The sequence below is a fragment of the Urocitellus parryii genome, chromosome 2, assembly GCF_045843805.1.
Source record: "Urocitellus parryii isolate mUroPar1 chromosome 2, mUroPar1.hap1, whole genome shotgun sequence".
Taxonomy (NCBI): Eukaryota; Metazoa; Chordata; class Mammalia; order Rodentia; family Sciuridae; genus Urocitellus; species Urocitellus parryii.
In genome coordinates, this window is record NC_135532.1 from 168,355,392 (window position 1) to 168,378,247 (window position 22,856).

Genomic DNA, 22,856 nt, shown 5'->3' on the forward strand with positions numbered 1-22,856 from the left:
CATGGAAATTACCTGGAGAGGTTTTGAAACCAAGACCAAATTAAATCAGGATCTGTGAAGGTGGGCCCTGGCATCAGTATTTTCTAAAAGCTCTCCTAATGTGCAACTACGCTTTAGAATCACCACACCCAACTTGGAGATTCTGATATTATTGCATTGCTGAACCAAATATCATGCTTGGAAAAAACCACCCAGTCAACCAATCAAGCCACAAAACAACCTGACAACCAACCAATCAATCAACTAACCTGTGGCATCCTGGGCCAAATGGCAGGGATAATGCCACTACCAACTAGCAGAGAAATTTAAATAACGCAAGCGTAAGGATCTATAATCTAAGAATAGAGAGAAGAAAGCAAAAGGGAAAGAAAGGGAGAGCGAGAGATCCAGCTCTCAATAGCAAGGAAAGTGAGAGACCTGAAGGGCAGATGAAAAGACAAGCATGTGATGATGTAGGAAGCATGCCTTCCACAGGGCCCACAGCCCCATGAAGCAGTGGCCTTGATGAACCTTCTCTAATGCAAAAAATGATTCCCTTCAAATGACAGATGGTGTGGGGAAAGGAATCATTTATCTCTTGGGTCCGATGGCAGCAGATTGTTCATAGTCTATATTCCAAATGTGTTGGGCCTATTATGAAGGATGATAAAGACCCCAAGGTGATTCTGATAAACTCAGTACCCAGAGAAGGAAGCCAGCTTTGGGTACTCCAGCAAGATTTTGGTCAAGAGCCTTGATGTGATATTTTGGTGAATGTGAGCAAGGGGATTCGGGGAGAGGATGAACAGAAAGAGTCCATGGAGTGCAGGGTATAAACACCTCCTGCCAAAAACAGATGCTCAGCTTAATTGTACATATGCTGTGAAGCAGTACCTCTCTGATCCAAGGCCAGACCAAGGGGATGGTGCATGCGGCTGAACCAGGAGACTTGGTTTGGGGTACTGCCTCCAATCCCACTTACTCTGTGACCTCAGGCAGGTCATTTTCTCTCTTTGGATTGTGTTTTCTTACATGTAATAATGAGGTACTGGTAAGAACTATAGTTCCATAAGTCTCTTCAGAGAAGAGCTTTTATAAAAAGTGAATGCTTATTAGCTTATTCACTCCTTGCTGTGGACTAAATTGTGTCCTCTCCAAATTCCTATGTTGAACTTCTAATGTCTAATGTGATTGTTTTGAAGACAGGAACTTTAGGAGGTATATAAGGTTCAATGAAATCATAGTTTGGGAGATTCTAATCCAATAAGATGTGTGGCCTTCTAAGAAGAAGAGATCTCACTCTCTTTCCATATGTACTCAGAGGAAAAGCCATGTGAAGATGTAGTGAGAAGGTAGTACAAGCTAAAGGGAAGAGGCCTTACCAGACACCAACCCTCCTAGCACCTTGATCTGGGACTTCCAGTCTCCAGAACTGTGAGAAAATAAATTTCTATTGCTTAAACCATCAGTTTAAGGCATTTTGTTACAGCAGTCCAATAAGATTAATATAACCCAACAACTTTCTAGTTGTAGGTTTTAATGGTGTATTTTATTCATACTCTATGTTATTGCTAAATGGCTCTCCCATGCAGAATTTCATAATTAAACATTTCAAAAACAATGACATCAATTGTAATGCATGATGCAGTGTCTTGATTATGATAGGCATCAATAAATATTTATTGAATGATTGAATGAGTAAATAAGTAAATGGCACTGAGAATGACTTATATTTCAAGGAATGAGAATAAAGCAAATTTGTGAGATCTTTCAGAGTAAAATGACATTCAGGCAATAATTAGCAAATTGATAAATATTGTTAAAAACCCAAAGATGATTTCCAAAACATAAGTCAGTTCTTCATGCATGTGAAAAATTATCACTTCTACATCCATTCTGATTTTCTGTCCAGTTCTATCAACTATTGAGCGAAGAGTGCTAAAGTTTCCAGCTATAATTGTGGATTTGTCTATTTCTCCTTTGAGTTCTGTCATGTATTTACATACTTTGCAATTGTACCCTACAAATCCTATTGGAAAATAAACTGTTACTTACTAAAAGTGGGGTGATAAAAATAATTTTAAAAGAATCTTCAAGAGTATCCAAAGTTATAATTAAAAATTCTTTAACATTATCCAAGGAGGAAGACAGATAATTGGTGGCAATATTTAATATATTTAAATTCATACTCAGAGATGAAAAGGAAATATGAAAGAATCAGTCTCAGTATTTCCAAAGTTAGAAGTCTGGGAGTTGGGCTAGATGATCTGAATATCCCTTTCAACATTGAGATTCTTTGATTTACTGAGATTCTATCCAAAATTGCCATGAACTCAATTAAATTGGATGAATTGAAGGCTCTTAATGACATTAACTGGCTAGAAGTAGACATGTCATTAGAAGTCAGTACCAACTATCCAAGAATTTTGAATTAACTTGTGAGTTAGATAGTAATCCTCATGTTCAAGCAATTATTAGCAGCAGCTATGACTGAGAGAAGTCCAGGGTAATTGGTAGTGGTGAGTTTCAGTCCAGACAGGGAATATAAGGGTGAGTAAAATAAAACAGTGGCTCATTGAATTCCTCAATAAATCTAGCAATTTGAGGGAAAAAGTAGAGAGAATCAGGCTTCAATTCTCTCTTTCTTTGATTCATTGGACTTCTTTGATGGGCAAGAATACAGATAGGGAAGATCCAAGTCTCACTAATTTATTTAGATTTTCTAAAGTCTTTCAAGAGGCTACCAAAAAAGATAAGCCATATTTTTTGACCTTATCTTTGAAAGTAAAACTAAGGGCTTTATATTCATTATTCATTGCCATGGTTTAAATGCCATATTATTCAGCTTCCCATTTCTATTATGAAATACCTGAGAGGAATAGCCTATAAAGAGAAAAGAAAGGTTTATTTTGGCTCATGGTCCGAGATTTAGTAGCCCCACTTCTTTGGGTCCCTAGGGAAAGAGGCACATGGAGCATGTGGCACAGAAAACTGCTCACTTCATGAGCAAGGAAGCAAAGGAGAGAAAGAAGAAGAGGCTAGGGTCCCACTATCAAGGGCACACACTCACTGACCTGAGGACCCACAAAGGCCTTACCTCTTGGAGGTTCCATCAGCTCCCAATAGTGCCACCCTGGGAACCAAGTCTTTGATACATTGGGAGACAATCATTCAAACCATAGCAAATGCACTGAAAAGTTTATATGTTGAAAACATAATCCTCAAATTCATATGCCAGTGGTATTTGGAGGTGGAGCCTTGGAAAAATAGTTAGGATTAGATGAGGTCATGAAGGTGGGGACCCCAGGATGGTATTAATAACTTTATAAGAGGAAGAGAAACCTAGGCTAGCATGTCTGCTATGTCTCACCATGTCATGTCTTTCATCATGTTATGATGCAACAAGAAGGCCCTCACCAGATGCAGCACCATACTCTTGGACTTCCCAGCCTCTAGAACCCTGAATTAAATAAACCTTTATTCTTTTTTTAATTTTTATTTTTTTTAGTTGTTGATAAATCTTTATTTTATTTATTCACATGTGGTGCTGAGAATTGAACTCAGTGCCTCACACATACCAGGCAAGTATGCTACCGCTGAGCCACAGCCTCAGCCCCCATACTTCTATTCTTTATAACTTACTCCTTCTCATGTATTTTGTTACGTCAACAGAAAATGGACTAATAGGGCTGGGGATGTATAGCTCAGTGGTATAGCACTTACTTAGCCTGCATTAGCCCTGGGTTTCATCACCAGCTCCACAAAAGTGCGGAAATAAAGAAAAGAAAACAGACTAAGATACTCATCACCTTGCATAGATCATGGAAGACAGTAGTCAATATATGTTGGATGACTTCATCCTCACAACTCTCTGAAGCACTTATAATTATTATTCTCTCTTATTTTAGAAGTAAGAAAACTGATAACTTAGAGAAGATAAATTTTCTCTCCTAAGAACTGATGCTAAAACTCTTTTGGTCAGTTTTTAATGTATACTCTAAGCACTTTGAGCTCAACCCGTCTTGATCTGTTTCACAAACTACTGATTTTCTTTCCTCCTAAACCCAGCTTGACCTCTGTGTTCTTGACCTCTAATGTTGGTCTTGGTCTTTCATTCTGACCCTTATTTGCTCCAGTGCTGAGTTGCCCTGGCCCAGTCTGATTCCTGAGACCCTACTCCTGATATGGCCCTTCAGGATTGGAATTCTTGTCCAAACCCTTCACATTAATTTGTTCAAACAATATTCATTGATTCTCTCCATGTGTCAGATCATATGCTAGTTGCTGAAGGTTTCTGCCCTTAGGGAAACAGTTCCAGAAAATCCTGGAAGTATGGAGAATTTCTGATAAGAAAATAAGGATACAGATAATGTAAGTGACTTTGGAAGAAACACGTAAACAGGAATGTTCCCTCAGGAATAAATGCTGGAACGAGGCCTATTTAACACTCTTATATATGAAAAACAAGAGACACAAGCAATAAAATCATTGGTTTGTGGACAGCTTCAATTTCTTTCCAAGGAGTAAAATGTAAGTTGATAAAGATGTATTGTAAAAAAGATCTAGCAAGCTGTCCAAAAAGGGCTGAACAGGGCAATGTACACGGTAATGTTGGCAAACTCCAGTGGATGCATTTATGGAAATGCAATCTAGTCTATTTATAAGATGATGAGATATGAGCTACAGGAAGTATCAACAATTGCAATATTAAATGTTTGGAATACGGTACATGCTGGGTACTGCAGATAAAACAAAGATGATGGAGATATAAATTCTATTCTAAGATACCCTGAAAAATATTGAAATTTTATTTTTTTAAAGTGATATTTAAAATGAGTCTTAAATTATGGGTGGGATTTTGGTGGGTGGATATTTGTAAACAAAAGGAAATCCAAGTAAATGTAATAGCATAAAGCACCAAGGAAAGAGAATTCAGGATATTTTCCTGGAAAAAAGTGTGGTTTTAGTATGACTGAAAAGTAGGGCACATGGCAGAAAGTAGAGGGTTTGAAAGCTCATGACAGGGAACTGGTCTTGATCTTCTATCTTGGGAGCTTGTACTTGACTGTCTGGGCAGTGGAGGGGTGGACTGATGGTGGGGTTTAAAGATTTCAGAGATAGTAATTCAGTAAGCTGAATCTGGCAGCACAATGTGGGATGGGGTAAGGAAGCCCCATGGATCGATTAGGAGGCCATTATAAAGTTAGGCAAGAGCAAATGAAGCCTGTACTAGGCAGAGTCAGGAGAAGGAAGAAGAGAACCAAAGACAGGCTCTACAGCAATATTTCTTAAAGTGTGGTCCAAGGCCAATATGAGTGGAATCATCTGGAGGCACTCCTGTACACCATCTTAGATCTATTAGACTGGAATATCTGGAGATCAAGGCTTTAGATTCCACATTTTCAACAAGACTCTCTGGTTAACTCTTATGTATACTTTGGGAATCACCATGTTGTGTACTTGCCACTTAATTCCACATAGAAGGAAAAAATCAAAAGTTCTTAAAAATGACTCTAAGGTGGGCTGGGGTGGTGGCTCAATGGCAGAGTGCTTGCCTTGCACTTGTGAGGCACTGGGTTCAATTCCAGCACCACATAAAAATAAATAAACAAAATAAAGATATGTGTCCATTAAAAAAAAGACTCTAAAGATTCAAACCTGGGTATGTGAAAGAATGGTTGTCAGTAACAGGCTTAGAAAAGCCAGGGGGAGACAATAGTTTGGATGGGACTGTCACATCCTCCGTATAGGATCTTTTAAGTTAGAACATACACATGGCATCATCCAATGCAGTTTCTGAAATTGCAGGGAAGATTTGTAAAACATACTTCAGAGAGATGACATTTAATGTCATGGCTATGAATGACATTTATTCAATTTTTTATAAGAAGAAAACCTGGGAGATTAGAAAGATGGCAAGAGGGAGATAAAGTGGATGATAGGATGTAAATATTGACACTAGCTCTAGAATGGCTTCTGAATTCCAAAGTTGTGTGAATGACTCCTTGCAATGTGCCCTACAAGGTTATAGCAAGCTCTGGGCTGGAGTTATGTTGGGTAAAGTTATGCCTTAATAATACTACCTGCTGAGGTGTGTACCTATACATGTGTTGAGGGGGCCCCAGGGAGAGGTGAGAAGCAAAGTGAGCTAGAAATATCATCTGTTGTCAAGGAGTTCCTCCCGCAGTTCATTCCAGTGGGGCGTTTCTCATCAACTATCCCTTCAGCTCTAAGGCAAAGAGAATCCAATAAAAGTGGTAATCCATGGCCAACATTTGGAAGGAAATGGGGAGAAAGTAGAGGAAGAGTATTATAGGCTTTATTGTATTTTTCTTAAATTCCATATGTTGAAATTCCAACCCAGTACCTCAGATGTGACTGCATTTATAGATATAATCTTTTTTTGTTCTTTTTAGATATATGTGACAGTACATTTTGACACAGATACATACATGGAGTATAACTTATATAGATAGAATCTTTATAGAAATAAGTTAAAAATGAAATTATGTTCCTAGGATTGGCTTAACTGAATATGCTTATACATTCTTATACAAAGAAGAAATGTGGATACACACACAGGGAGAAGACAACTGTCTACAAGCCAAGGAAAGAGGCCTCGGATACTTCAATCTTGGGATGAAAGTGAGAATGTAAATCTTTGTTGGTTACACCACCCAGCCTGTTTTTTGTTATGGAATCCCTAGAAAACTATTACAGAAGGGGAAGGGGAAATGTGTGTAATAAGAAGGGAAAGATAAGGGTGAAAAAGACAATTAGGAAGAGGAGCAGGGAAAAGAGATTAAGTACTTCCCCATTTTCCAGGCAGAAGATGGAGACAAGAGGGAGGTAGAATCTTAGTTCAGGACCCTGGAGAGCACTCATTTTGCAGGCTTAGGAGTCAATGCAATGCCATAAAGGTCAGAGATTCAGGAAAGAGGGAGGTCAGCTGTTCATGCTTTGGGATGCTGCAGAGACAAGAGCTGGTATTAGCCATGGATGATTTATAATGGTTGACGATCAACTATTATAAATTATGGATGATTAGAAATCATGGATCATGGATGATTCATAATAATGGAAATAATCTAAATATATGGCAATAGAAGAATTGTTTTATAAACATATTGAATTATAATACAGCATTAAAAATTTATCTGCCCTCACCAGGCATGGTGGTACATGCCTGTAATCCCAGCAGCTCAAGAAGCTAAGGCAGGAGGATGGCGAGTTCAAAGCCAGCCTCAGCAATGGCAAGGTGCTAGGCAACTCAGTGAGACCCTGTCTCTAAATAAAATTGGGAACGTGACTCAGTGGTTGAGTGCCCCTGGGTTCAATTTCCGGTACCCATCCCCTCAAAATTATGTGCCCTCAAGGAGTTTACAAAGGCACAAAATATAATATTTAAGTTTAAATAAATAGAATGCAAATCTGTATTACATCATGACCACAATAAAAGTAAATGTATGCGTAAATGTATGTATATTTATCTGATTTTTTAAAAATTAATAGCATTCACAGCCTCCTCCTCTTCCCATCCAGATTCTCTATGAAAAATTCTGATTTCGGAACCTGCAACCCACGGGCGGGCGGGTCAGGCCCAGCAACCTGCCAAGTGACAGAGCAGCTACACGCGCCTGCAGGGAACGCGGACCGGACCCACTAGGACAGGTCTGGCGGCCTGCTGAGGGGCAGGCCTGTCCCCTCCCCCAGTGTCTGCAAGGTAGGCGGGACTGTGAACACCGGCAGATCGGGCCCAGCGGCCTGCTGAGGGGCGGAGCCGGCCCCTCCCCCAGTGCCTGCAAGCTAGGCGAACCTGCAACCCACGGGCGGGCGGGTCAGGCCCAGCAACCTGCCAAGTAACAGAGCAGCTACACGCGCCTGCAGGGAACGCGGACCGGACCCACTAGGACAGGTCCGGTGGCCTGCTGAGGGGCAGGCCCGTCCCCTCCCCCAGTGTCTGCAAGGTAGGCGGGACTGTGAACACCGGCAGATCAGGCCCAGCGGCCTGCTGAGGGGCGGAGCCGGCCCCTCCCCCAGTGCCTGCAAGCTAGGGGAACCTGCGACCCATCGGGAGGTTAGGCCCAGCAACCTACAGAGTGACACAGGTGCCCCTGGCGCCTGCTGGGTAGGTGGACCTTTGATGGACCAGCAGAGCAGACCTAGGGCCTGCCAGCATGGTAGACGGATCACACTAATTGGAGGAGGATCACAGCCACTACCTGCCCTGCAAGGGTGATTTTTCAACTATACAAGAGCAATATAAATAAATAGAGGGAAAATTTCAAAGACACACAATTTCACCAAGCAGAAAGAAACGCCAGCAGTATGAAAAGACAAGGAAAGAAAGGACCACAGGCAATGCAGGTCAACTCAACTTTAGAAGAGGTAATAGCTGCAACAGATGGAATGTCAGATAGAGAGGTCAGGACATACATGCTTCAGATGATCTGGAGTCTCAAGGAAGACATGAGACAGCAAAATCAGACAATGAAAGATCACATTGACAAACAAATCCAGGAAGTAAAAGATCAATTTCACAGGGAGACAGAGGTAATAAAAAACAAACAAATAGAAATCCTAGAAATGCAGGAAACAATAAACCAACTTAAAAACTCAATTGAGAATACTACCAGCAGAGTGGATCACTTAGAAGATAGAACATCAGACAATGAAGACAGAGTATTTCAACTTGAAAAGAATATAGACAGCTCAGCAAGTCTACTAAGAAACCATGAGCAGAACATCCAAGAACTATGGGATAACATCAAAAGACCAAACTTAAGAGTCATTGGGATACAGGAAGGCACAGAGCTCCAAACCAAAGGAATAAACAATCTATTCAGTGAAATAATACGAGAAAACTTCCCAGACTTGAAGAATGAGACAGAATCCCAAATCCTAGAAGCCTACAGGACGCCGAATGTGCAAAATCATAAGAGATCCACACCTAGACACATTATAATGAAGATGTCCAACATACAGAATAAGGAGAGAATTTTAAAAGCTACAAGAGAAAGGAAGCAGATTACATTTAGGGGTAAACCAATGAGGATAACAGCTGATCTCTCAACACAGACTCTAAAAGCTAGAAGATCCTGGAATAACATATTTCAAACGCTAAAAGAAAATGGGTTCCAACCAAGAATCATGTATCCGGCGAAATTAAGCTTCAGGATGGAAGATGAAATTAAAACATTCCACGACAAACAAAAGTTAAAAGAATTTGCAGCTAGAAAACCATCTCTTCAAAAAATCCTTGGCAAAACACTACAGGAAGAGGAAATGGAAAACAACAATGAAAACCAACAGTGGGAGGTAGGACAGTAAAGGGGGGAAAATAATCAAAGAGGAAAACAAATCAGGTTTAATAGCATTAATAAACAAATTATGGCTGGAAGAACAAACCATATCTCAATAATAACCCTAAATGTTAATGGCTTAAACTCACCAATTAAGAGACACAGGCTAGTTGAATGGATCACAAAACAAGACCCAACAATATGCTGCCTGCAGGAGACGCATTTGATAGGAAAAGATATACATAGACTGAAGGTGAAAGGTTGGGAAAAATCATATCACTCATATGGACTGCGGAAACAAGCAGGAGTGTCCATACTCATATCAAATAAAATAGATTTCAAGCCAAAGTTAATCAAAAGGGATGAAGAGGGACACTACATACTGCTCAAGGGAACCATACACCAACAAGACATAACAATCATAAATATATATGCCCCAAACAACGGGGCTGCTATGTTCATCAAGCAAACTCTTCTCAAGTTCAAGAGTCTAATAGACCACCATACAATAATCATGGGAGACTTCAACACACCTCTCTCACCACTGGACAGATATTCCAAACAAAAGTTGAATAAGGAATCTATAGAACTCAATAATACAATTAACAACCTAGACTTAATTGACATATATAGAATATACCACCCAACATCAAGCAGTTACACTTTTTTCTCAGCAGCACATGGATCCTTCTCAAAAATAGATCATATATTATGTCACAGGGCAACTCTTAGACAATATAAAGGAGTAGAGATAATACCATGCATCTTATCTGATCATAATGGAATGAAACTGAAAATCAACGATAAAAGAAGGAAGGAAAAATCATGCATCACTTGGAGAATGAACAATAGGTTACTGAATGATCAATGGGTTTTAGAAGACATCAAGGAGGAAATTAAAAAATTCTTAGAGTTAAATGAAAACACAGACACAACATATCGGAATCTATGGGACACATTGAAAGCAGTTCTAAGAGGAAAATTCATTGCTTGGAGTGCATTCCTTAAAAAAAGAAAAAACCAACAAATAAATGATCTCATACTTCATCTCAAAATCCTAGAAAAAGAAGAGCAAAACAACAGCAAAAGAAGTAGAAGGCAAGAAATAATTAAAATCAGAGCTGAAATTAATGAAATTGAAACAAAAGAAACAATTGAAAAAATTGACAAAACTAAAAGTTGGTTCTTTGAAAAAATAAATGAAATTGACAGACCCTTAGCCATGCTAACGAAGAGAAGAAGAGAGAGAACTCAAATTACTAGCATACGGGATGAAAGAGGCAATATCACAACAGACACTTCAGAAATACAGAAGATAATCAGAAATTATTTTGAATCCTTATACTCCAATAAAATAGAAGATAGTGAAGGCATTGATAAATTTCTTAAGTCATATAATCTGCCCAGATTGAGTCAGGAGGATATAGACAACCTAAACAGACCAATATCGATTGAGGAAATAGAAGAAACCATCAAAAGATTACCATCTAAGAAAAGCCCAGGACCGGACGGGTATACAGCAGAGTTTTACAAAACCTTTAAAGAGGAACTAATACCAATACTTTTCAAGCTATTTCAGGAAATAGAAAAAGAGGGAGAACTACCAAATTCATTCTACAAGGCTAACATCACCCTGATTCCGAAACCAGACAAAGACACTTCAAAGAAAGAAAACTACAGATCAATATCTCTAATGAACCTAGATGCAAAAATCCTCAATAAAATTCTGGCGAATCGGATACAAAAACATATCAAAAAAATTGTGCACCATGATCAAGTAGGATTCATCCCTGGTATGCAAGGCTGGTTCAATATACGGAAATCAATAAATGTCATTCACCACATCAATAGACTTAAAAATAAGAACCATATGATCATCTCGATAGATGCAGAAAAAGCATTCGACAAAGTACAGCATCCCTTTATGTTCAAAACTCTAGAAAAACTAGGGATAACAGGAACATACCTCAACATTGTAAAAGCAATTTATGCTAAGCCTCAGGCTAGCATCATTCTGAATGGAGAAAAATTGAAGGCATTCCCTCTAAGATCTGGAACAAGACAGGGATGCCCTCTTTCACCACTTCTGTTCAACATAGTTCTCTAAACACTGGCCAGAGCAATTAGACAGACAAAAGAAATTAAAGGCATAAAAATAGGAAAAGAAGAACTTAAATTATCACTATTTGCAGATGACATGATTCTATACCTAGCAGACCCAAAAGGGTCTACAAAGAAACTATTAGAGATAATAAATGAATTCAGCAAAGTGGCAGGTTATAAAATCAACACACATAAATCAAAGGCATTCCTGTATATCAGCGACAAATCCTCTGAAATGGAAATGAGGACAACCACTCCATTCACAATATCCTCAAAAAGAATAAAATACTTGGGAATCAACCTAACAAAAGAGGTGAAAGACTTATACAATGAAAACTACAGAACCCTAAAAAGAGAAATTGAAGAAGACCTTAGAAGATGGAAAAATATACCCTGTTCATGGATAGGCAGAACTAACATCATCAAAATTACCAAAAGTTCTCTATAGGTTTAATGCAATGCCAATCAAAATCCCAACGGCATTTCTTGTAGAAATAGATAAAGCAATCATGAAATTCATATGGAAGAATAAAAGACCCAGAATAGCAAAAACAATACTAAGCAGGAAGTGTGAATCAGGTGGTATAGCGATTCCAGATTTCAAACTATACTACAGAGCAATAGTAACAAAAACAGCATGGTACTGGTACCAAAACAGGCAGGTTGGACCAATGGTACAGAATAGAGGACACAGAAACCAACCCACAAAACTACAACTTTCTTATATTTGATAAAGGGGCTAAAAGCATGCAATGGAGGAAGGATAGCATCTTCAACAAATGGTGCTGGGAAAACTGGAAATCCATATGCAACAAAATGAAACTGAATCCCTTTCTCTTACCAAGCACAATAGTTAACTCAAAATGGATCAAGGAGCTTGATATCAAATCAGAGACACGGCATCTGATAGAAGAAAAAGTTGGCTACGACCTACATGCTGTGGGGTCGGGCTCCAAATTCCTCAATAGGACACCCATAGCACAAGAGTTAACATCTAGAATCAACAAATTGGACTTATTCAAACTAAAAAGTTTTTTCTCAGCAAAAGAAACAATAAGAGAGGTAAATAGGGAGCCTACATCATGGGAACAAATCTTTACTCCTCACACTTCAGATAGAGCCCTAATATCCAGAATATATTAAGAACTCAGAAAATTAGACAATAAGATAACAAATAACCCAATCAACAAATGGACCAAGGACTTGAATAGACACTTCTCAGAGGAGGACATACAATCAATCAACAAGTACATGAAAAAATGCTCACCATCTCTAGCAGTCAGAGAAATGCAAATCAAAACCACCCTAAGATACCATCTCACTCCAGTAAGATTGGCAGCCATTATGAAGTCAAACAACAACAAGTGCTGGCGAGGTTGTGGGGAAAAGGGTACACTTGTACAATGTTGGTGGGACTGCAAATTGGTGCAGCCAATTTGGAAAGCAGTATGGAAATTTCTTGGAAAGCTGGGAATGGAACCACCATTTGACCCAGCTATTCCCCTTCTTGGTCTATTCCCTAAAGACCTAAAAAGAGCATGCTACAGGGACACTGCTACATCGATGTTCATAGCAGCACAATTCACAATAGCAAGACTGTGGAACCAACCTAGATGCCCTTCAATAGACGAATGGATAAAAAAAATGTGGCATTTATACACAATGGAGTATTACTCTGCATTAAAAAATGACAAAATCATAGAATTTGGTGGGAAATGGATGGCATTAGAGCAGATTATGCTGAGCGAAGCTAGCTAATCCCTAAAAAACAAATGCCAAATGTCTTCTTTGATATAAGGAGAGTAACTAAGAACAGACTAGGGAAGAAGAGCACGAGAAGAAGACCAACATTAAACAAGGATGAGAGGTGGGAGGGAAAGGGAGAGAGAAGGGAAATTACATGGAAATGGAAGGAGACCCTCAGGGTTACACAAAATTACATACAAGAGGAAGTGAGGGGAAAGGGAAAAACAGTACAAGGGGGAGGAATGAATTACAGTAGTGGGGGTAGAGAGAGAAGAGGGGAGGGGAGGGGAGGGGAGGGGGGATAGTAGAGGATAGGAAAGGCAGCAGAATACAACAGACATGAGTATATCAATATGTAAAGCAATGAAGTGTAACTGATGTGATTCTGCAAGCTGTATACGGGGTAAAATGGGAGTTCATAACCCGCTTGAATAAAAATGTGAAATATGATATATCAAGAACTATGTAATGTTTTGAACAACCAACAATAAAAAAAAATTCAGCAATGCTACAGATCAAAAAAAAAAAAAGAAAAATTCTGATTTCCCCATTCTCACTGCAACCCCTTGAACTCCAGCGTCACCGCAGAGATCCGTGTTTTGTGTGTGTCTCTCCTAGGAAGAGAATGGGAGAATCTACACAGCAAGTGCCATTTTATAGAGGAGGAAGGTAGGAGGAAGAGGAAAGCTGAGAAGCAGTGGTAATATGGCACCAGAAGCTTGGGGAAGGGAAGAGGTGAAGAGAACTCTGGGCAAGAGAGGGTAGGTGTCTGGGGAAAATTGGGGAAAGGAGATTTTTTATAAAAAGTTTTGCCTCTGCTGAGGGTGTTGCTCAGTGGTAGGGCACTTGCTTAAATATATGAGGCTCTGAGTTTGATACCCAGCACCAGTAAAAAAAAGTAGGGGCTGGGCTAGCTGCTAATAGAGTCTTGGGCAAGAGCTTCAAGATGTAGGAAAACCCAAGACATTTGGGTGGGGAGGGGCTTTCAGAATGGCAAAACCTGAATAGTTTGACAAATTAGACAGCAAATAACTCTGTAAGGATATATTGTTTTGAAACATTTTTTGATAATTTGCATGAACTGTGGACAGAAGAAATTCTATGATATGGCCTTTACTTAGCTTTGAGGTAATTCTAATATGGTAATTGGAACCAAAAGGTAATTTCCTCAGTTGATGTTTTAACTGGGCCAAGAGTCTGACTTCCCCCAAATCAAAAGTTCAGGATGTAGTAACAAGAAGTTTTAAAAAACTCTGAGTTCTACACTAGAATGCTGATTCAAGAATGCTAATTGAAATCTGTAAAACTGTGGTTGAATTGGATGCAGGCTTATTCATTAAATTCTGAGATTTCGCAAACTAGAGGAAGACATGTGATAAAATTAGACATACTTCTTATGTGAGATATTAATGTACTGAGTTTGTGTCCATGGGCTGAATTTAAATGTACTTAGGAGTTTGCATGAATTCTTGCATGACTGATTAAATATATACTAAAGGAAATGAAAATTTTGGGGGGAATAGTCTCCATCTTCCTAGGAGTGACGGTGATGATCACTATCAAGGGTGACGGTGATGATCATCTATCCCATGATGCTCTCTGTGGCACTGAATGTTAGACTAGAGGAAACATTAGACAGTTTTCAGGTCTTCACATTTCCAGAGATGGCCAATGTGGGTAGTTAGTGAAGCTGTTGAAGTAAAGGCTTTGATTAATAGTTGAAGGCATACTTATATAGGCTGCAGCTGGGAAGTACTGTCAGGCACCTAAAAATAATTTTCTCAGACTTTCTGGGTGAGAGTCTGGAGCACATATTTGGAAGAGGTTATGAGAGGGAAAAGTGATGAATGCAGAATGTTGTGGTTAATTAATGAGGCATAAAATTGGAAAGAGATATTAACTTGTCAAGGAGAAGATGAAAAGACAAAAGGATAGATTTTGCCAAGAACAGCCAGGGTGTGTGTATCAGAGAAGGGGAAGCAGATGGCAGGTGACACAGGTCACAGGTAGGGAGGATGGTAAAGAGCTACCTTGTTGGAGCTGATGTTCATGGAGGCACTGTGAGGTTCTGAAGCATGTCTCTCCCAGTGTGTGAACACAGGGCTGTGAACGAGTAGGGGATATACTGGAGAATAATCACCATCTAAAAAGTGTTCAGAGAATTCAAAACAGGAAAAAAGGAACAAATTGAAGGGCAAATGCAAAGCAATGTTAGAATGGAAAACCACAGAAGCCCGTGGGAAACAAATACAGACTGAGCAGATAGGAATTTTTGATACAGCTCTTTTGATGACTCTGTGAACTCAGAGTACAGTGCCATGAACTTCTCTGTCAAAATGTATGTTAACTGTGAAAGAATGAATTAACATCTGCAACTGATATACCCATCACTCTCACCTCTGATGTGAGCACTTTTTTACTTTATTAATTCCTATATCATTTGAGGTTTTTATAAACATATGTTACTTGTGTAATAAGATGAAACTAGAAAAATTCTATTGGAACAGGGTTAGTTTTGAGAAAAGAAAAAAGTTTGAAATGTCCTAAATTTAATGATAAAAGCCAGAGGGTGGAGGGCAAAAGAAGTCAGGAAAGTTAACCAGCTAACAACTTGGGGCAAAACCAGGAGAAAGAAAGAAAGAAAGAAAGAAAGAAAGAAAGAAAGAAAGAAAGAAAGAAAGAGAGAGAGAGAGAGAGAGAGAGAGAGAGAGAGAGAGAGAGAGAGAGAGAGAGAGAGAAAGAAAGAAAGAAAGAAAGAAAGAAAGAAAGAAAGAAAATGTTGAAATCTTGAGTGAAATCCAAACATAGTGAGCAACAGGGTCACCACACCTTGCAATCTAGACACAACAGTTATTCTCTTCATGACTTCTTTCCTACCCAAAAAGCTTTCCTGCTCAAGGTTATCCCACTCCTCCGATCTACAGCCAATGTAATTCACAGTGCTTGCCTACCCCAAAGTTTTTTTTTTTTTAACCAAGAAAAAACTACCCCCCAAATTTAAAAATATTCTTAGCTCTGATCTGCTACACAACCTTGCTACTGATAGTTGTGGCAGCCTGTTCCAAGATCCAGTCCTTTCCTTTTCTGGGTAGCATCTGTGAATGGCTCAATAAATGCTTGGTCCCTTGGTCCCTAGAGTTTGGGTTTCACGGCTTCCATCGATATGTTATCTATACCTCAAAATAACTATTAAGAAGATATAAAATAGACTTACAAATTGAATTATACAAAAGAATTATATTAACAGGGACTTTTAAAATAAAATTATATTTTAAAAGTATGGCTCCACTGTTGCCCACAAAACCACAAACAAATACATCTATGAGGATGTATTATGGTTTGGAAGCCTCGACAACTGCTGTGATCAAGGTGAACAGGTAGGGGGCGCTGGAACTCCAAGGCCCAATCTTGTTTACCACTAGTGATTTGTTATCTTTAAGAATACAAATGGAAGACATGATTTACAGTAGAAGGGGTAGAGAGAGAAAAGGGGAGGGGAGGGGAGGGGAGGGGAGGGGGGATAGTAGACAATAGGACAGACAGCAGAATACATCAGACACTAGAAAGGCAATATGTCAATCAATGGAAGGGTAACTGATGTGATACAGCAATTTGTATACGGGGTAAAAGCGGGAGTTCATAATCCACTTGAATCAAACCGTGTAATATGATGTATTAAGAACTATGTAATGTTATGAACGACCAATAAAAAAAAAAAAAAAAAAAAAAGACCACATGATTTAAATTCCTGAAATCTGCCCATGGAATTTTCTGGAAATCCTTCATTTAGTCTAGCACAATGGTCCTTAAATTTAGTATATGTAAAAATTACCTTATCAGGCAGCACACACAGAACCATGCATCCTATACTTTATGGGTGATTAAAAAGATTTTCAGTTATAATTTTGTGCCTAACTTTTGTCTTACTTGCTGATTTTACAACCATATGTAATATGAACTTTGGCTCTGAAAGAGTGAGCAGTCAGAAACATAAAAGAATCATCTGTGCCACCCAAAGAAAGAACTAGAAAACTTACTGGGATCCAAATAGCTTCTCAATCTTCCCAAAGTGGTATATAATAAATGTTTAGGGGGCGTTAAGCCTGATCAGAAATCCCACAAAAGCACAGAGAAGAGATTAATAGTTGTTACCACACCCTGACAGGATTTTCATCTATTTTCTGAAGGCAGCTCTAAGAGGTTACCTGAGAGACTTCATCTGCACAATAAGACAAACTTTATTCATAGTGAAGCGCCCCTCACTTTTCTTGAGCCTCAGACTTGAGGAAGAGGGGAAGTCAGGGTTTCCCGGGGTTAGTTGTGCAAATTGTGGTCCTGTCCACACACACACACACACACACACTCACACACACACACACACACACACACACAAGGGATGTGTCCAGCTGACGGAGAAGGGGCAGGAGCTTTCTGAGACCTTGTGTGGGCAGAGTCTGTGTGTGGGGTGGGGGTTGGAGCAGGGGCTGCCTGTTCCCCAACACGCTCAAAGGCAATATACAGGCCAGTGGGGGGCTGGGAGGATGTTTTCTGTACACATTAAACTTCAAAAAGGTTAAAGGTCAGGTATTTAGACAAAATATACCTGTTTCATGATGGCTAACATTTTAATATTGATAATATTTTAAGATGGATAATTTTAAGGTGGATAATATTTAAGATGATAACTCATATTTTCTGGACCCCAAATGCTAGTTTCCTTTTCTGTCCCTCCTGGAGAGGGGTAGGCCACATGTCAGCTGTACTTAACTCTTCGAGATTTCTATAATTAAGGTGAGAAATGGAGCAGGGCAGGAAACCAAAGGTGACCATGAATTATTCCAGCTTTTGTTCTACAAAAAGTCTAAGTGCTTAGGGGAAGTAGATTTGCAGAGATTTGCAGGTTTAGATGAAATGTCTTGGTGAACAAAGGAGAAGCAAGTGATTTCCTTGGCTGAGGAGAGGAGAGACAGGGAAGATGGGGACCTCAGAATAAAAAAAATAGCATAAATAGCATCAAATTAAAAACAAGTTTATCTGAATTTTATAAATTCTGAGATTTATATTCTGTCACTGCCTTTAAGCGAATGTATCAAAAGGGCTGTCTCAGGGTCATGGTTCTTGACAACTACACGCCAGGCACTTTGTTCACACCTATTCTCTCTAGTAATCCTCACAACAACACTGCAAAGCAGATGCTGCTATCACATTTTATAAGTGAAACAACAGGGATCAAGGACACAATTGGTCAGTAGAAGGACGAGGGGTGCAAAGCCACATTTGCTTTTTTTCCTGCACTGTAGACCAGTTATCAGTGACATGTACCTAAACTCAGAGACAAAGGAATACACTGAGGTTTTCAGAAGGTTCAAAACAAAAGAGCTCAGTCCTGTATAGTATTGAGTCTATCTCATTCCATGAGTAGATATCTCACTGATATGCTCAGCAGAGTATGTAGATAATACTGACCCCCAGAGGAAAAGCCCACTCATCACTGAACCAAAAGGAGGGATTCATGGGCAAAGACTAGAAGTTCCTAAGTCTGAGGAGAATGTGAAAGCAATCTGTCACAAGACTTAAAGAATCCTGCTCAGACAATAAGACCCTTATGCCTGTGCCAGAGTTCAGAGGCCTTTCTTCAAGAATGTCAGTATTTAAGATATTTTGTGTATTCAATGGTAAATTTAGGCTAAAACAAAACTAAACAAAAAGCCTGTGGACATGAAGGCATTTTGACCAGCCTATATAATTTCCATCCATCCAATTCACCCAGGCACTCCCCCCAGGTCTATACCACTCCTGTGCCTAGCTACATGCCATTAGGCTAGAAACCAACTCTCTCTCTCTCTCTCTCTCTCTCTCTCTCTCTCACACACACACACACACACACACACACACACACAAACTAATCAATTCCCAAATCCTCTCCCAAGTTTTGGCCCCAAACAGACAAGCTAGCATTTATTTTAAAAAGCTGCCTTACTTTTCCAAAGACTCTGTTCCTGACTTAAAGATTTCTATTCAAGGTATTGGCTATATGAGTAAGCTCCGATTCACAGGACCAGGTTACCTGGTTAGGATCAGGACCAACTTCATCCCAGTTGTGAGTGACATGGCCTTGGTCAATGGATTCAAAGGGCTTGTGAGAAACTGAAGGTAGAATCCTGTACAGCCAGCTAGGGAGAAATAAGAACACAAAGCCTCAGGGTAATGTTCTGAGTGACACAGAGACTGGCTCAGGAAGTGCCATCAAGAAGACCGTCAAATCAACAACCTTTTATGGCTTTAATGTGAGAAGTAATGACAGCATTACTTCTTTTTTATATGCATATTTTTAATTGTGGATTGGTATAATACCTTTATTAAGTAATTAATTTATATTTATGTGGTGCTGAGGATCAAACCCAGTGCCTCCCATGTGCTAGGCAAGCGCTCTACCACTGAGCTCCAGCTCCAGCCCAGCATTACTTCTTACTAACCATTTGCTGCCTGGAGCTTTGGCCCCTTCTCTATTTTACACTATATCATTCTTGGGATTGAGCTCCAGCTCCTAGATATTCCCACGCTGCCAAAAAATGAAGGACTCTCTTTCCCTCCCACCAGTTGTAAGAAGTACCTTGAGGGATATCAGTGCAGGGAAATCCATAGAAAAACCTTAGCTTTTTATACCACAAGGTGCTAATCCTTGCTCTCAAAGGCCAGGGCAGTGAATTCTATGTAGACTGAGAGAATATGGGTGTTATCTTTGTTATATAAATCTGTCTTTTTCTTTTAAAAATTATAGAAGTGATACATGGTGATGGTAAAAATAATTCAAGTAATTTAAAAAGTTGTGAAAGGCTAATGGTACCTTCTCTTCTACTTTCTTCATAGCTATTTCTTAGAGGCATCAGAGCTTAATGGATTTCTTACATATTCTCTTAGATAATTCAAATGCATATATAAGGAAAATTGTCAAATCATTTTACCACTTTACTCTCATAACAGGAATATGTTGGAGAGGCTGATCATCCCCATCTTCCCTAAGATTATTTTTCATCCTGAATGAGTAAACATTAGGGTTAGAATTAGGCTGAATATAAAGGTTTTTACATATTAGGTGTAGGAATTATTTTTATAAAAATTAGCAGAAGTTATTATAGAAAATAAAATAATAAGAAATGATATTATAATAAAAGAGGATAGTAATTAATTATTTTTATGTGGAGCTGTACCAATTTTGTGGTTCCTAAGGCCAACAGATCCTTCAAAGATCAAGAAAGATATATTATTAGATATGGAGGCATGAATTGGCAGTTCTTATATACTTCCTCAGTAAATGAGCTTTAATCTTCTATTAAATCTTTCTATTATAAAGTATCATTAATATTAGTCTTGTGGTGAAAAAATAGTCTCTTATATTTCCTTTATTATGAGTAAGGTTGAGAATCTGTTCATTTATTAGCACTTTGTAATTTTTCTATGAATTATCTGTTCAAGTCCTGTACTGTTTTCAGTAGGGTTATTTGTCTTTTTGACATTAATCTGAAGAGGTTTTTAAATCAATACTTCTGTACTCCACAAATGTTAGAAACATGTCAATGTTTTATTTCAGTATACTTATAGTTTGTTGGTTTTTTTGTTTTCTTTCTTTTTTCCCCTTCATTTCTACTCTCTGTATGTGTCAAGGCCTGGGCTAATGTTCTATCCACCAGGAGCAGATCTCAGGCTTCAGGAAGGAAAGAAGAGTCTGATGAAAGAAATCTGAACAACACCAGGAGGAGAACCTTCCAGAAGTTGAGTGGGACACTGAAACTCACTTCAAGGGACCCAAGTCTTTCCAAAGACCATTACCCTAATGGGGTACAGGAGGAGGCAGGACCCTACTTCCTACAATGGAAGAAGAGATCTGCTTAATGGCCTTTGATCCTTTAAGCCCAAGGAAAGTCTGCTTCAGGGCATGGAGGTAATTAATCTGGCCTGGCCCAATACTGAACCATCCAGGAGATAATTGGCTAACTTTGTTCTTCCATCTGATTCCTCCAACTCTTGAGGATGTGACCTCAGACCTTGGACCCACTAAACCTCTCCAACACCCAGTGGTATATGGGGTTGAAGGGATGTGTGTGTATCTTGGAACCAGCTGTGTGATTCAGGGCAAGTTACTAAACTTCCCAGACCCTATGTTCCTCATCCTTATCTCCTAGGATTGTTGTGAGGACTAAAAGAATTCATGTGTCTGAAATGCCTGGCACGTATTAGGTGATCCTTTATTAGATGCTTTTGAACATTTTCACAAAATTCTTGAGGATACCCTTAGAGAGTTCTAAATAGATAGGTGAGCCATGCTTAGTACCCCTTATCTATCTATCTATCTATTTATTTATTTATAGCAGAGTCTATAAAACTCCCCAGGCACCTCTACATTGCCCTGGACAGAGATTTAATTCTGACACAGGGAATTTTGCCAGCTTCTAAATGAAATGCCAACAACTCCTTTTCAGCCTCCTGGAACACAACTCAGCTCCTGCTGGCTGAAGATATTGCTGAATAATGGGGGCAGGCAGCAGAATCTGGAGACCAGGTGGCCTGTTAGTGGATGGGCCATAAAGTCAAGAACATAGTCAGGAGGCCAGGTTGTCATAAATTAGAATGGATAGAAATTGTCTGTGTGCTTACCTTTATCCTATCCATTTGGGTTTGCAGAAGGAGAAATAATTAAATGCAATAGAATTTACCTCTGATTTTTAATATATATGAGAAACTATCTTCCCCTGTTCTTCTATGCACACATCTATCAAGAGAAACCAATATTGATACATACTTACTGCCTCCTGATACTGACCTTATACTATAGCAACTGCCATATCTTGTGCTTCAGCTCTCTAAAATACTCTGGAAATACTTCTAGAAATATTTCTAGAAATACTCTGGGATGGAAACAGAAGCTCTTCTATGGTGTCAATAATGATGATGATTTTAATAATAACTCATGTTAATTCAGCACTAACCATGTGCCAGGAAATATGCTAAGCACTTTACACATATTCTTTCCACAACATCCTCACTAAAACTCTAAAATAGGTACTGTAATTATCTCTGTTTTACAAATGAAGATCTAGAGGTTCTGAGAAGGCAGAAGATTTGCCCATGGTAACCCGACTGAAGAAGAAGGAGTGTGGATTTAAAGTTAGAGGGCCTGATTCCAGAGTGGGTAAGACTAACCACCAATGGAAACAATAGTTATCACTGGTGTGGTCCTTTGTGTTTTTGTATTCACCATTTCACGGACTTCTCAGGAGGACCCTGCAGAGATAAACCCACCTCCTCCTTCTAAGCAGTATGATATCACCTGTCCTCTTCCCCAGATCTCCAAGGTCAGCAGCAGCCCTCTTCACAGATGCTTTAACCAGAAAGTCCAGTGATTAGATACTACTTATTTAAATCATGACACTTACAGCCTCCTCAATCTACCTCATCTATGGCAACCAGCCTGCCCCAGAGGAGTTAATCAAGAGAGGAAGATCATTGGCTTGGCTTATAGGAATAGAGCAAGCAAGAATGTGACCTTCTGTGCTAATGAATGTGCTGCTTTCTAGAAAAGTCAAATTCCAAAGAGCAAAAACCTTACTAATTCAAAACAGAAGGAGCCACAACACATGAACTTTTCAACTACTCAGGTTTTGCTTATCCAACATTTTCATGCAAAGAATGTAATGTTTTTGGTCAGTTGAGAAAGACACTGCTCTG

General features: G+C 39.2%; 1 protein-coding gene across 1 annotated transcript in view; it reads right to left on the minus strand.

The window, feature by feature from the left end:
* The window catches only part of Hgd (homogentisate 1,2-dioxygenase), a 51,648-nt gene that overhangs the window by 20,221 nt on the left and 8,571 nt on the right, over positions 1–22,856 (minus strand). Inside the window, exon 4 of the mRNA XM_026394766.2 lies at positions 19,198–19,303. Coding sequence (XP_026250551.2) covers positions 19,198–19,303 — 106 coding nt within the window. The remainder of the gene's footprint in view (positions 1–19,197; positions 19,304–22,856) is intronic.